The 14,816-nt window shown below is 52.3% G+C and overlaps 1 protein-coding gene and 1 long non-coding RNA gene across 3 annotated transcripts in view; both read right to left on the reverse strand.

Annotated features, from left to right (window-relative positions):
* The window catches only part of LOC145713013 (uncharacterized), a 344,480-nt gene that overhangs the window by 259,038 nt on the left and 70,626 nt on the right, over positions 1-14,816 (reverse strand). The window lies entirely within an intron of this gene.
* DDC (dopa decarboxylase) overlaps positions 1-14,816 on the reverse strand; it is an 84,286-nt gene that overhangs the window by 4,064 nt on the left and 65,406 nt on the right. For both annotated transcript variants that reach the window (XM_078442609.2, XM_060632130.3), the window contains 4 exons: positions 13,918-13,994; positions 9,077-9,096; positions 5,114-5,212; positions 1,645-1,746 (listed from right to left, as the gene is read on the reverse strand). In XM_078442609.2, the coding sequence (XP_078298735.1) occupies positions 1,645-1,746; positions 5,114-5,212; positions 9,077-9,096; positions 13,918-13,994 (298 nt within the window). The remainder of the gene's footprint in view (positions 1-1,644; positions 1,747-5,113; positions 5,213-9,076; positions 9,097-13,917; positions 13,995-14,816) is intronic.

Genomic DNA, 14,816 nt, shown 5'->3' on the forward strand with positions numbered 1-14,816 from the left:
AAAAGTAACATTTTCTGTCCTCTAGCTTACTTTCTTGTAAGCACAGTGTGTAATACACAGAACATACAGAATGTGTGATAATCGACTGTGTTATCAATAAGGCTTCTGGGCAACAGTAGGCTGTTAGCAGTTAAGTTTGGGGGAATTCAGAAGTGGATTTTCCACTTTGTGGGGGCTGGGCCCCTAACTCCCTCACTGTGCTTTAAACGGACAAAGTGTGTGGTGTGTGGGTTGCATCTCAATAAAACCATGAAAGTTAAGCGAAAGTCCTGCCAGAACTCCGGCAGTCAAAACAGAACAAAACGTCTGTCCGTGGTGAACACAGCAAAACACACTGTCAACACCAGTGCCTCTGGAACCACGACCCGAGGCCACTCTGGGGACCCTGCGGCTGGAACACCCGTGCTCTGAGATTTCCCCCGTGTCCACCCGGCATGTGTGTGCCCCTCTGCCCTCTGCACACTTTCTCTAGGGTGTCTCCACTTTGTTTTTATTTTCTTAATTAAAAAAAAAGTTATTTATTTTTTGGGAGAGCGCCAGTGGGGGAGGGGCAGAGAGTGAGGGACAGAGGATCTGAAGCAGGCTCTGTGCTGACAGCAGCGAGCCCCGACGCGGGGCTTGAACTCACGAACCGCGAGATCGTGACCTGAGCCGAAGTCGGACGCTCAACCGACTGAACCTCCCAGGTGCCCCGTAGGGTCTCCCCACTTTGCACTCTTCACAGAGTGCATGGCCCCGTCGCCAAGCCCTGCACCAGAACCCCAGCACCCCACTAACTGTGTAGAGTCCAGGCTTTCTCTCTGTCTGGTTCTCATAGCCACCCAGAAGCTCTGAGAAGCAGTGACAGGAGGATATGGTGAGCGGAGGGCCACCTGGTGATTACAGCACGTGGACGGTGCAGCCAGGCCCACCCCTGCTTCTCCCAATGGCCTCCGTGGTTGTGAACAAGGAGGCCTGTGGGAAAAGTAGGTTCTGGAATGCATGGCCAGCTTGAGAGCGGTCAGTGTGAGGCCCCCATCCAGCCTCGGTCACGAGCTAGACTAATAAGGTGCCTGCCCGTCCCGCACCTTTCCGGGCCTTTTGAGAAATGTGGTCACGATTCCCAGCCTCGATGGCTGGTGCCCGCCGCGCTCCGGGGAAGCTCCCCATCCCACGGTGAACGCACTCATCGTCAGGCGGCAGAGCGCCCAGAACTTATACCCCTGTGTGCACCCAGCAGCCCCCAGGGGCTGGTTAAGGTGCAGAGTCTGCAGGTCTGGGCTGCAGCCAGAGCCAGTCGGGGGACAACACTCGCATCAGTGAGCGTGTACACGGGCCAGCGCCCAGAGCATTCCCCGGTGGCAGAGATACATGCGTGGAGAAAGGGGAGGGCACTCCAGGGCCAAGGGTCTACACAAGCGAGAAGCCTCAGTCTGCTCGAGGAACGGAAGAAGACGGCTCCTGAAGAAGAGTGCTCGGGGCCCAGCGGGCAGTCAGGCTGGGGCAGGGCCTGGAGGGGCAAACAGCAAAGACTGGAAAATGCGTGCTGAGTTCCGTGGTTTCTGGGGAGCTCAACTGCCGGTCTTGTGCTCGGAGGCAATGAACGATACTCTCTCGCCAGTCACCATCACGGACCATGAAGGAGACTAAAGGAGACAAACGTACCTTGAGCCGAAAACAGACCAGCCCCAGAGTGACCTCTGCACAGATTTCAAAGCGAGGGTCCTGGTGCAGCAGATGTTCAAACTCGTGGGCCAGCTGGACGTGCTGGAAAGGGAAGGGCATCTGTCTGAGTTTCCCGACACCACTCAGCTCAGGACTTAACCACCTAGAAAACCTCATTAGACGGCCCATGCATAATTCATTCACATGCTCTCAACCGTTTTCTTCGAGCACGTACGTTCCTCCACATCAGCCAGTTAGGAAAAAAATCCCGTTTACCAGGAGGGAAGGACGAGTGTCTTCAGAAAGACACTGCCATTGTCTTTTGTTCAGGGGACTGTTTTAATCTCACCAAAACAATCATTTATAATCTCAAATCTTATTTAAACATCCTGGTAAAGGCAGGGTAGCTAGCCACTACGGAGATGCCCTGTGCTGAGCCCCAAGGTCCCCGCCATCCTACTGTCCCCATGCAGCCCATGGGGTAGGCACTGCCACGGTTATGCCTGCTTTACAGATAAGGAAACCGAGGGTGTGACGGTGACGTACATAGCTGCCCGTCACCGAAGCTTCGGTTCTGCGGTGCTGTTATCCAACAGCGCTTGCCACCAAGAGAAGAGAATGACAGTCCCCGTCACGTTCGATAAATGCCTCCCTCTCGCTGCATTCACCACCTTATTTGACTTGTAGGGGTTCGTGGAGCGCAAAAGGGGATTCGTATAGTATGTGAACGGAGAACAAGCTCGCCACGGTCTGCGTGCGTGTCGCTCATTCCACACCCAGGCGCTCGGCTCGGTGCTCAGTGCTAGGTGCTCGGTGCTCTCAAGTAGGTGCTAGGGGCCGGGGTTGGGGGCGGGGGGCGGGGGGGATCTCTGAGCAGAAGCCCCGCTGGGGAGTGTTGTTGGGAAGGAAGTCTCATTGGACTGTGCAGCTCCACGTCCCGTAATAAATATGGTGCCACTAGAGGGCACCAAAGACTTCATGCTGGCAGGTGCTGTTTCCCTCCATGGTCCACCTGCCTGGGGACAAGCTTTGACCATCCCGGTCCCTTCCTGTCAGGCTGGATGGGAGCCCTCTCAGGGTGAGGCATGGAGTGTTTTTTGTTGTTTTTTGTTGTTGTTGTTGTGTTTTTGTCTTCTTTCTTTCTTCCTTTCTTTCTATTCTCAAGTTAGTTAACATACAGTGTAGTCTTGGCTTCAGGAGTAGAACCCAGTAATTCATCACTTAGACATTACACCCAATGCTCATGCCTACAGGGGCCCTTCTTAATGTCCATCATCCATTTTCCCCGCCCCGATCAACCCTTAGTTGGAGATTCATTTCTGGGCTGCAAGCCTGGCTCAATATTCACTAATCAATCAGTGTGTCCATCACATGAATAGAAGAAAGGATAAGAACCATAGGATCCTGTGAATAGATGCAGAAAAGGCTTTTGACAAAATACAGCCTCCTTTCCTAATGAAAACCCTCCCTCAAGAAAGTCGAGATAGAAGCAACATACCCTGACATCATAAAAATCATGTATGAAAGACCCATAACTAATATCCTCAATGGGAAAAAACTGAGAGCTTTCCCCCTGAGATCAGGAGCACGACAGGGATGTCCACTCTCACCGCTGTTGTTTAACACGGTGTTTGAAGTCCAAGCGTCGGCAGTCAGACAACAAAATGAAATGAAAGGCATCCACATTGGCAAAGAAGGAGTCAAACTTTCACTCTTCGCAGATGACATGATACGTTACGTGGAAAATCCTAAAGACTCCACCAAAAAGCTGCTAGAACTGATAGATGAAATCAGCAAAGTCACAGGATATGAAATCAACATAGAGAAATCGGTTGTATTGCTATACGCCAATAATGAAGCAACAGAAAGAGACATCGGAGAATCGATCCCAGGTACAATTGCATCAAAAACCATAAAATAATCTAGGAAATTCCCAGCCAAAGATGTAAAAGACCTGTACTCTGAAAACTATAGAAAGCTGATGAAGGACATTGAAGAAGACACAAAGAAATTGGGAAAACATTCCATGCTCATGGATTGGAAGAAGAAATATTGTTAAAATGCCGATACTACCCAAAGCACTCTACGTATTCGATGCAATCCCAATCTAAATAGCATCAGCATTCTTCACAGAGCTAGAACAAACAATCCTAAGGTTTGTACGGAACCAGAAAAGTCCCCGAATGACCAAAGCAATGTTGGAAAAGAAAACCAAAGCGGGAGGCATCACAATCCCAGACTTTAGCTTGTATTACAAAACTGTAATCATCAAGACAGTATGGTATTGGTACAAAACAGACACACAGATCAGTGGAACAGAACAGAGAACCCAGAAACAGACCTACAAATATAAGAGGCATGGAGTGTTTTTACAGGAAGCAGCTTAATCACACCCAGGGGCCCCAGAGCCTTAAGCTATGGTGACAAAGACCACTTGATTTTTGTCAAAGAAGTTGAATCCTTATTATATTTGAGAGCATGTTCTCACATGGGGAGGGGGATCTTGCACCCATAAACTCACACGCAAACACTCCTTTCCTAGTTCCCTACCCCACAGATCCTCCTGGTGACTACCAGCTCCCACGGGCCCCCACGGGCCTCATAAGGTAGACAGATGGCACCGTGTGGCATTCCACAGGCCATGTGCCCCGCACACAGGAAGAGCCTGGAGCCACTGTGTGCTGCCCACAGCTGCACAACAGACTAAGCTGAGGCACCAGGACCCAAACTGTCACGGTCACCAGTCAGAGACCACAGGCATCCCTGCTTCCATGAAGCCCGAGGCCCTCTGTCCAGCGAGATGGCGCCATCTTGGCTGAGGAAGGATGCCAGCATGGGAGGGACCAGCTGGGAATCGGCAGCTCTCTGCAGCCAGCTAAGTGGGTGGGCCTTGGGGGAGTCCCAGCACATACTCTGGCCTCAGTTTCTTCAACTGCTTTAAAAAAAAAATGGCAGGGTGATGGGGCTTGAAGTACACCAGTTGTTCTCACATTGTAGAGCTCATCACGGCGGCCTGGTTCACTTATAGCAACAGAGGTTGCCGGGACCCACCCGAGAGTACAAGGCCATGCATGTGCTGCTGGTCGGGGACACACTGAGAAACCCTAGGCTGGAGACTGTCTGTTTCCAGAAGCTCCAAGGTGCTGCCGTGCTGGCAGTGTTCGGAGGGAAACGTACTGTGTTCTCATGACTGCCCTGCTGTCATTGCACCTGCTGCAGGTGAGGTGTGGCCACAGTCCCGGCCGTGTGGTGTACTCACTTTGCAGTCCCCTGGACCTGATGGCCTGTGGTCTTCATGGAAGCGTCCAGAAGGCCCATAATCTTACGCACTGACCATCTTGTGAATGGCCAACCCTCAGTAATGCAAACTAACCTTTATCATGTATTTGCTTATTAAGCCGTCTTCCTCCATTTCTAGTGTCCAAGGCCTGCCTAACGTTCCCCAGCTAGGTACTGAAAGCACAGTCACCTTGCGGATGTAAGCCTGCAGTCCCTTGACACCGTACATCCTAAAAACAAACCACATCTTCAGAGAGCGAAACCTTCGGCCCAGCGGCAACTGCCAGTGCTGAAACAGAACAGAAAACGCTGTGTCAGGGAGGAAGGTACCTCGAGCTGGTTTTCCTCTGGCTCCTGGGGCACCTGTTTCTCTTGGAGACAGCTGATTCTCTGGAGGCCTCCCCTCCCCGTCCGGCCACCATGCGGGCTGAGCAATGCCCACGGCTGGAGGCTCTCTTTGCAGAGCCCTGAGACAGACGAGGACCGACCAGGCTGCTTCCTGGGAAGGCACTGTGTTCTCGGAGCATATGTGTGCAGGTTGCGCACGGATGGAGCTCACCAGCCAGCGGGGGCACGGGCGTCTGCAACTGCGGGCAGGAGGAGGCCGAAACCCACCCCTTCGGCTCAGCGTGTTCCCTGTGCTGTTCTGGCACCCTTTTCTAGAACAATAGGGGTTCTCTTCCTCCCCCACCCCCACTGCCACAGAATGACCCGCAAGACGGTCACTAGAAAATACAACCCCGACATGCCGGTCCTCCAATAAGCTTTCCCTAGTTTTTCCTCAATCTGTCAGCCGGCTGGCACTCCACCAGCTGTGGGGCCCCCGCAATGGCTGCAAATGCACAAAAGCCAGCAAGAAAGGACCCAGAAGGGAGGGAGGGCAAGGGGGCCTTCTGGGACCATAAAACGGGCACTTCATTGTGACTTTTCAAATGATCAGGTTCTATCACCTACAGAGAAGATGCTGAGGGCACTTCAGGCTCCCTCTCTGTTCCCTGGACCTTCCCTGCAGGGCAGGGCTCGAGGAGGGCTGTAGCGGGGCAGGGGGCACAGCCCGGACCCTCCCCCAGCGCATCCGTGATGGGCACAGTGGGGCTGTCCGGGCCCTGCTCCCTCTGTAGCCCAGCGGGCGGGCGGGTTTGAACCTTCGTGCTGAGCATGCCCAGGCCACGCCGCTTCTGAAGGGCAAATGCATCACCAGGGGGTCCCAGCAAGGGCTTCACGGAAGCCCCTCAAGTTGCAAAGAGAAACAGGGGCCCGCTACTGACGCTCAGAGGCACCGGACCCGGTGTCACCCTGTGTCCACCAGGCACTGTGCCCAGCGGGTTCACGCAGCATTTCACCCCATCACCCTCACGCCTGTGAAGCCGGGGCTTGTGTCTTCATCTGACGGGAGGACAGCAGGCGTGGAGAGGCTAGGGGGCCACGTGTGACGCCCCAGAGCCCGGATGGCCCCCGCGGACACAGATCCGCCCTAAGGGACAGCACGTCTGCAGGTTGTTGGGGGAAAACCGAACTCACTCACAGGCCTTTCTGGAAAGTCAGAAAGCCTACCACCCCCACTGTGGTGGTGATGGGCAGTGCTTTCTTGGCATTGTTCACCACAGATGCTGCATTCCAAAATCATTCCCCACCGCGTCAGCGAACGTCCTGGAGATCAAGACAGGACTGAGGTCTAACACTCAGAGGAATAGCCTCATTAATGAATCATGAATGGCTTAGTTAATCTTTACACCGGGAGGAATGGCTTGGGACCTAACTTAATTTCTGCGGTCCTGGAGTAAAAATGTGCACAGTTTAATCGAGCGCTGATTCAAACGTTGCCCTAGAATGCTGTCACCACCTGTCCTCAGCCTGGGGCAGGACCGGGGTAGACGTCCCCCGGAAGAGAAATTCCCTTTGCACCCAGCCTGTAAGTTCAGAGATGACAGGACGTGTCATAAGGCTTTATGGAATATTGTTGACCACTGTACTTAAATAGTCAGGAGGAAAATCCACATACACGGGCCACCTAAAATGATTCTGTGTGTAGAAGTCAGTCAGTACTCGAGGTTTCTTGGACACCAAAGGAGCTATTTCTGGGTACTTTTCCCTCCACAACTGAAAATTTTAAAACCTTATCTCCAGGCTGTCCTGTGTGTCGTCCCACTCTTGATAAGCCACCGAAATGGACCAGAAGATGTATTTTCCTCACTCAGATAGCATGGGGGCTGTGAGGCTCAGTGAGTGGGCTTTTGACCCAGGTTCTTGGCTCTCTTTAAATTAGGTTCAGCAAATTCTTTGACCTTGAACGTCTTGTTTCCACATCTGTGAAATGGGTATAATGATGCCCACTTTGCCTAAGACCAGGTAAATAAATGGTAGGTAAATGCTGCTACGGTTCCCTCTTTGGTCATTCACAAGCAGACATGATGTAAAACCCCCTTTGCCAAGGTGTTCCCACTCCCTCCTCCTGGTGCTGAGTCTGCCCTTGTGCCCCCATCCCTTGATGGCTGACCGTCCTGGCAGGGGCTGCTCATGCCTTTCACCCTACACTTCCCGGACTGGCCTGGTCAGGGGCCTAGAATTCCCGGAGGGGGGGCCTCCTCCGCAACCTGGAGGCCGTGACCACCTCAGGTTGAAGTTTCCATCATCTTTGAACAAAATGATGATGATGTCTGTGATATATATATATTTTTTCATCTGCTGAGCCCAGCACTCCCTCGTCAAGAACAGCCCAGACCCCAGGGCATTTGCCCAGACTTCACTCTAAAGGAAGAAACTATAAAAGAGCTCCAGAAGTACCTATATGTGCATCGAAAAGGAAAGGTATCCCTACATTCTAGCTAAGAGAGCAGTAAAACTGCCAGAAAATACGGTCAGGGGCTCTCCAGGGCTGTGGCACAGGGAAGGGGGTCAGGGTGGGAGGCGGGTGACACGTACTTGTGAGGAGTGTATGGAAGGAACAACACTCATAGGGCAAGACTGGTGCCCCAGGCCCTTTGCACAGCCAGGGCCCAGACACAGGCTCCCCTGCTGAGGCTCCCACCAACCTGCGTATTCTTTCCTGGTGGGAATGCCCTGCATCTGCCCCCACTTGATCTCTCCTACTTTGTGGCGCTGTTTTTCTAAGGACTCACTTATGCGCATCAGTTTTTAGAGGACTCTCTGCTCCAGAATAATTTCCCCATCCTAATTTGCTCCTCCACGAATTTCATCTGCTTATTCACGGACCACAAGATGCCTGAGGAGAATAAACTACGCGCCTGCCCCCTGGCTCTCTCCGCGGGCGCGCGCAGCAGGACATAAAGCACGGTTATCCAAGATGACCTCGCAAGCCAGGGGGGGACAGCCGCGAGGGCGGGCTGCCACAGTGCCGCACGCCCGCCTGGATCCAGGTCCTTCCCAAACAGCAGGTGGACCAACCCGAAGCTGCCCGCACACGACCTACAGTTCATAGGCTGCCAGCATATGATGCCTGGGACTTGGTTCTCATAAACAGCACAAGGAGAGTCTAAGCGAAGCTAGCGGGGCCCTAGCTGACCAGCTGGAACATGTTCCCTCGGGCCGGAAACAGCCAGCAGCAAGGAGCAGCGTGTTCCAGATCTGTCTCAGCACAGCAGCTCACAGCGGTGTGCAGAATGGTTATCCCCGCGTGTGCGGCCATCAGTGCCCCTGTCTCCCTCGGTAGCTTGGGGGTCCGGGAGGGAGGCATGGGGCCTCACTCATCTCTGAGAAGCTGCCAGAGCCATGCATAGCTCCCAGCTGACAAAGAGGGCCATCCGAGCACCGCTGTGGTCTCTGACTCTGATCTCCCACTGCCCTAAGGGGAGAGTGTGCGCCCCAGGCGCACGGCAGCCGTGCGGAACGGACGGGCCGTGTGGTCTAAGGATAATACCTGTTCTTACAGAGGATTCTGGGGGCAGAAGTTCCTGCCTCCTTCCGAGGGGCGCAGGCAAGATCATTTCCTCCTGATCCGAGACCCGGAGTCGGTGGGCTCAGCACAGCTGTCTGTGGCCTGGCTTAGGACCCAGCTAGAAGGTGTCCTCTAGGGTGACTCTGAGCCCAGGAACAGGAGGGCAGCAGGAGTTACAGCCCATGACAGGACCCCAATCTGTGTTCACACTTTCGATCACCTGAGCCCTGGACTCAGCGCGTCAAATCTCCCACTTACCCGGTAGTCGGTGATAAGCCCTGGAAAAGAGAAATAGAAAAGAGAAGCCATCAGACACACTGGTCGATTTCACATCTATTCCTTCTCACGTTCAAGGTAAACTTTCTGTGTCCCGTCCCTCACCTCCTGCACCAGCAGAAGGCAGGAGGCTGGGTGTTTGGGGGGCACTTCCGAAGGTACCAAATCCAAGGGGCTTTCCAAGAGAGCAGGGTTCCCAGGACAAATTGGAAATGCCAGATTACAACTGGATTCCCATTCGCTTCACTTTCTATGGTTACAGAAGCACAAAACCCGAGCTATCTTCTGGTATCGGCATTCGGAGCACGTGAAGCCTTCCTCGTGCACTCATTCATGCACAGGAAGGTGAATTTGTGATATACAGAGTGAGTAGGATATCAGACAAGAATCTAACTTTTAGGGCACCTGGGTGGCTCAGTCGGTTAAGTGTCTGACTCTTGATCTTGGCTCAGGTCATGATCTCATGGTTTGTGAGATCGAGCCCCCACATTGGGCTCTGCGAGGACAGTGTGAAGCTGCTTGGTCTGGGAGTCTCTCTCTCTCTTCTCTCTCTCTCTCCCTCTCTCTCTCTCAAAATCAATAAACTTAAAAAAAAGGAATCAAAGTTTTGATGAGTGTTCATGTCTGTATTCTCGGATCTTAGTACAGAATCTGGCATTGAGCAGATACCTGAGTGTACATTCGATCAATGTCGTTATCCTGGATTCAAATGGCTTCATAGTGGTTACAAAAAATGGATGGTTAAGGGATGCCTGGGTGGCTCCCTCAGTTAAGCATCCGACTTCGGCTCAGGTCACGATCTCGCGGTTCGTGAGTTCGAGCCCCGCACCGGGCTCTGTGCTGACGGCTCGGAGTCTGATGCAATGCACACCCACTGTCACAGATGGCTCTTCACCCGCTGTGTAGACGGGTCTACACTATACTTACAAGGAAATCTAAAGTCGCCACTTATTATTGATTTTTTGACTATCATCTGGAGACAGTAAGCGTTTTCTTTTCTGTTCTTTTTTTTTTCCAATGTTTATTTAGTTTTGAGAGAGAGAGAGAAAGACAGAGTGTGAGCAGGGGAGGGGCAGAAAGAGAGGGAGACGCAGGATCCGAAGCAGGCTCCAGGCTCACGAACCGTGAGATCATGACCTGAGCTGAAGTCAGATGCTTACCCGACCTGAGCTGAAGTCAGATGCTTACCCGACCGAGCCCTCCAGGCGTTTTCTTATTTAGGGTCATAACATGGTAGAGACGGGAGAACATTCAGGGCCACTGTGCCAGGTCCCACCCCCTAATCTTAGGAGGGACCCTGTGATGAAAGCCCAAGGTCACACAGCCCAGGTCAACTCCCAGCCACCACTCTCTGCACCATGTGAAATGGGGTTGTCAAACATCAACAGCAGGGTCACCAGAAGTGGCCTGACACGGAGGCATAGACACCAGCAGACATAACATAACAGCACCCAAAATATATGTGGCGCACGAGGAGCACTCAGTAAGAGTCTGTTAAGAACCCAGATGACGCCAGATGACGTCGTGAATGGAGATGAATGTCCCTCCCTTTTAGTTTATGTCACGGTGCCGTCCCCATAGCCACCAGCCACGTGTGGCCATTCAAATGTCATTCCAGTGAAATACAGTTAAAAACTGAGCTTTTTGGGGCACCTGGGGGGCTCAGTCGGTTGAACATCCACCTTCAGCTCAGGTCATGATCTTGAGGTTTGTTAGTTCGAGCCCCACGTCGGGCTCTGTGCGGTCAGCCTGTCAGCGCAGAGCCTGCTTGGGATCTTCTGTCCCCCTCTTTCTGCCTCCCCTGATTGTGCTCTCCCCAAAATAAACACATATTTAGAAAACAAATAATAACTTTAAAATTTTTTTAATGTTTATTTTTGAGAGAGAGAGAGAGAGAGAGAGAGAGAGAGAGAGACAGTGCCAGTGGGGGAGGGGCAGAGAGAGAGGGAGACAGAATCCGAACCGGGCTCCAGGCTCGGAGCTGGCAGCACAGAGCCCGACGCGGGGCTTGAACCCACAGACGGCGAGATCATGACCTGAGCCGAAGTCAGATGCTTAATCGACTGACTCACCCAGGCACCCTCCCAAAACAAATAATAAGTTTTATGTGCCTGGTCAGTCTTTACGGCTACAGAGGATACACAGGGGGTGAGCAACCTCTAAATTTGCAAATGGCACGATAAAAACAACACATGAGACTGGCAAGAAATAACACTACATGACAACAGCATCTGCACTGGGGGGGATGGGGTCATGGGGACTTTCTGGCTCCCCCCCTTTATGCTTCTAGTTTCCAAATGTACAGTTTCTATAATGGAAGAGTTTGTCTGAAAAGTCTGTGTAACAGGTGCGGCCACTTTTCCCCATCACCTGCATTTTGACAGGATTGTCTGTTATATATATAAACCATCCCACATGGTTTGGTCCTAGTTCAAAGTCAGTGTCAACCCGTAGCTGGCAGGCGCCCAGTGAGACAAACTCATAAACACGGGAATGAAACGTGGGGATGTACTAGAAAGGCAACCACTCCCACATTGCTGTCCCACTGTCGCTGCTGGCCACCTCCCCCTTGGTCCAGCTGTGTTCCAACAGCAGGACACTTGGATCTGAGGTTCCAGGGGAGGCGGAGGGACAACAGTCACAAACCAGTGAGCGAGGTGGCTGCGTGGTGAGAGTCACATGCCCTGAAGGAGCCACAAGGGTGAAGGGACAGGAGGGCACCTGCCTCTGTGCAGAGACCCGGGAAGACCTCTCGTCCTGGACCCAGTGATGAGAGGGAGGCATCCTAATGACCCCCAGGGGGGACAGCGGGCCGCTGTGGTCCTGCGAGCTGAGCAGGGGGCCACGGGGCAGTCGTGAGTGGTTTTTTTAATCGTTAAATAAAGAGGAGATTTCTTTATTGAACTGAAAGGACCGTAAAAAAAACTCTAAAGAAGGTTTCATTTCAAGGAGCAGAGGGCTTAGCAACGTTAGAGCTGAACCCACGCAGATTAAATAAGCCCTTACATCCACTGGCCACAAGAGCTTAAAGCTGATTTTCGGTGCTCTACTTGCTAAATGCAAAACGGGACACTGTTTTTGTTGACTTAGAGAGGTTTTTGTGGGGTTTTTTGGGGGTTTTTTTTGTTTGTTTTTTTAGGGAAAGAATCCAAATAACTAATATTTTTCATCTCTAACAGCCATAGCCAATATTTCAATAGGAAAGAGCCTTTCTATAAAAGCGGAATAAAATAATTTATTGTACGTCTAGAGTAATAAGCTTTCCTCAGATGCCCTTGGCGTAAAGTCATTCCAAGGATCACTTCATGGTTTAAGGGCAACATTTTGCTTTTTAACTGTCATGATTGAAAGATTTTCATGATCCGAACATGAAATACATATTTTTAAATATAAGAGCTTGGCAGTTGGTTCATTATTTCACACTGTTTCATGCCAATTCAATTCTTTAAAAACTAGACTTTATTTTTTTTATTTTAGGGTGTTTTAGGTCCTGAGCAAAATGGAGCAGGTATGTAGAAACTGTAAATAGCAATGGGGTGAGTGTCTGTATTAGACCTGAAAACACTGACATTTAAAAGTAGTAGTTCTACGTATATTTTTAAAACTACAGAAATGTAGAGGCGCCTGCGTATCTTGTCGGTTAAGCGTCCGACTTCAGCTCAGGTCACGAGTTCGAGTTTGTAAGTTCGAGCCCCGCGTTGGGCTCTGTGCTGACAGCTCAGAGCCTGGGGCCTGCTTCCAATTCTGTGTCTCCCTCTCTCTCTGCCCCTCCCCAGCTCGTGCTCTGTCTCTCTTTGTCTCTCAAGAATAAATAAATGTTCAAAAAAAAATTTTTTTTTAAACTGCAAAAATGTAGAGGAAATTAGGAAAATTCACAAGACATTATACCATCCAGCTATAAGTATTATTTACATTTGGAAAATTTTCATTCCCTGCACTAAAAAACCAAACAACTTTTGTATTGCTGGGATCATTCTTCTCAATATGCAGCTCTTATTTCTTTGACAAGAATCTCAGAGAGGGGCACCTGGGTGGCTCAGCCGGTTGAGCGTCCGACTCTCGATTTCAGCTCAGGTCGTGATCCCAGGGCCGTGGGATCGAGCCTTGCATTGGGCTCTGCTCTGAGCATAGAGCCTGCCTGGGATTCTCTCTCTCTCTCTCTCTCTCTCTCTAATGAAAATGAAGGGGCTGTTTTGCGTTTTCTAGGAATTGTGTTGCATGACAGGTTATTGCACGAGGAGGCCCTGGAGGAATCCCTCCAGCATCTGTGTCTGAGCCCCACTGTGGCCTTGGAGAGCCACCTGCCCAGGCTTCCCCGCCAGACTCCATAGGCACAGAGGTGGCTCGTGTCCCGTACAGAGGGCAGGTTTGAAAGTCCAATGGATGAGAGGCACACGGCCGTGTGTTCCCTGCCCTTGAGTCATCCGGTTTTCCCTTCACTCCCTGAACCCCCAGCACCTCCCGCCACCGTCCCCCTAAGCTCTCTTCCCCATGGTGGTATGGGTATAAGCAGACATACGTTCTCAGACACGAGGGCAATCATTCTTTCTAAGGATTCTACCCAGGAGGTGTCCACCCCACATGGAAAGCTGTGCCCCCTGGCCGTGTGGTTGCCCTCCCCGGCTCCTGCACTGAGCAGTTCTGGAGCGGGGTGGGGGGGGCACCGAGGCAGCCCTCCCCACCCCCCACCACCCTCCTGGGGAGGCAGCTCCCATGGTCTGGTCTCTGTGGACTGGAACCTTCCTCTCTGGCTCCTGGCAGAAAGGGCGCTCTGAAAACAAAACCAGAACACCGAGAAAGCAGGGACCCCCCCGCAAGAGTACCTGAGTCCTGATGGCTGTGCTTTAAGTAGACAGGGTCCAGCTTAAAGGCTCCGATTAGGTCTGTCCTCTTTTTCACCCTGGTTTGAGAGAACACAGGGTGGGGCTTAATGAGGAAGCCACTGGGACAAGCCCCCCGCAGCCCCTCCCTCCTGGTCCCTCTTCCAGCAGGCTCAGCACAGGCACACCCGCTTTGGGACGCTTCCCTGGGACCCCGCTCTGCCAGCACATCCCTCACCTGGGTGCCCGACACCCACAGGACCCTAGCACCTGAGGGGGCGGCATCATAAAAAATAAATCTTTGCTTTCCATCCCTGGTTCCTGGCACACAACTCTTAAAACCCTTGGAATCTCTTGGAGGGTGAAGAATGGCTTTGGTAAGCCAAGGAGAAGACAGGTGACTGTCCTCCCCCTGCCCCCTGGGGAGCTTCAGGGCCCCCTGGGGGCCGGTTGCCAGGGAAACCAAGGAGATTTGAGGCTGGAACTCTGAGCCCTACCCCCAGTCTCTGGGGTGGGGGCGGTCACAGGAGAGGGAGGGACTTGAGACTGAGTTAACCACCAATGACCAACGATGCAATCAACCATACCTACGTGGTGAAGGACGGGGTTGGTGATACATCAACGTGCCAGGATGGAGCCGCAGCCGGGGAGGACAGGGAGGCTCTGTGTCCTCTACCCACACCCATACCTTGTCCTGCACATCCCTTCCCTCTGGCTGCTCGCTCGTTTCCTTTGTGACAGATCAGCAAATGTAAGTCGCGCAACTTTCCGAGCGCTCGAAGCTGTTAGCAAATTATCAAATCTGAAGGAGCAGGGGGTTCGCGGGAACCCCCAACTTTACAGCAAGCTGGACAGAAGGGCGGGAACCTTTGGACCTTGTGGGACCGAGCCCCTCTACCTGT

The sequence above is a fragment of the Panthera onca genome, chromosome A2 (assembly GCF_046562875.1).
Source record: "Panthera onca isolate mPanOnc1 chromosome A2, mPanOnc1 haplotype 2, whole genome shotgun sequence".
In the NCBI taxonomy this organism is placed as follows: domain Eukaryota; kingdom Metazoa; phylum Chordata; class Mammalia; order Carnivora; family Felidae; genus Panthera; species Panthera onca.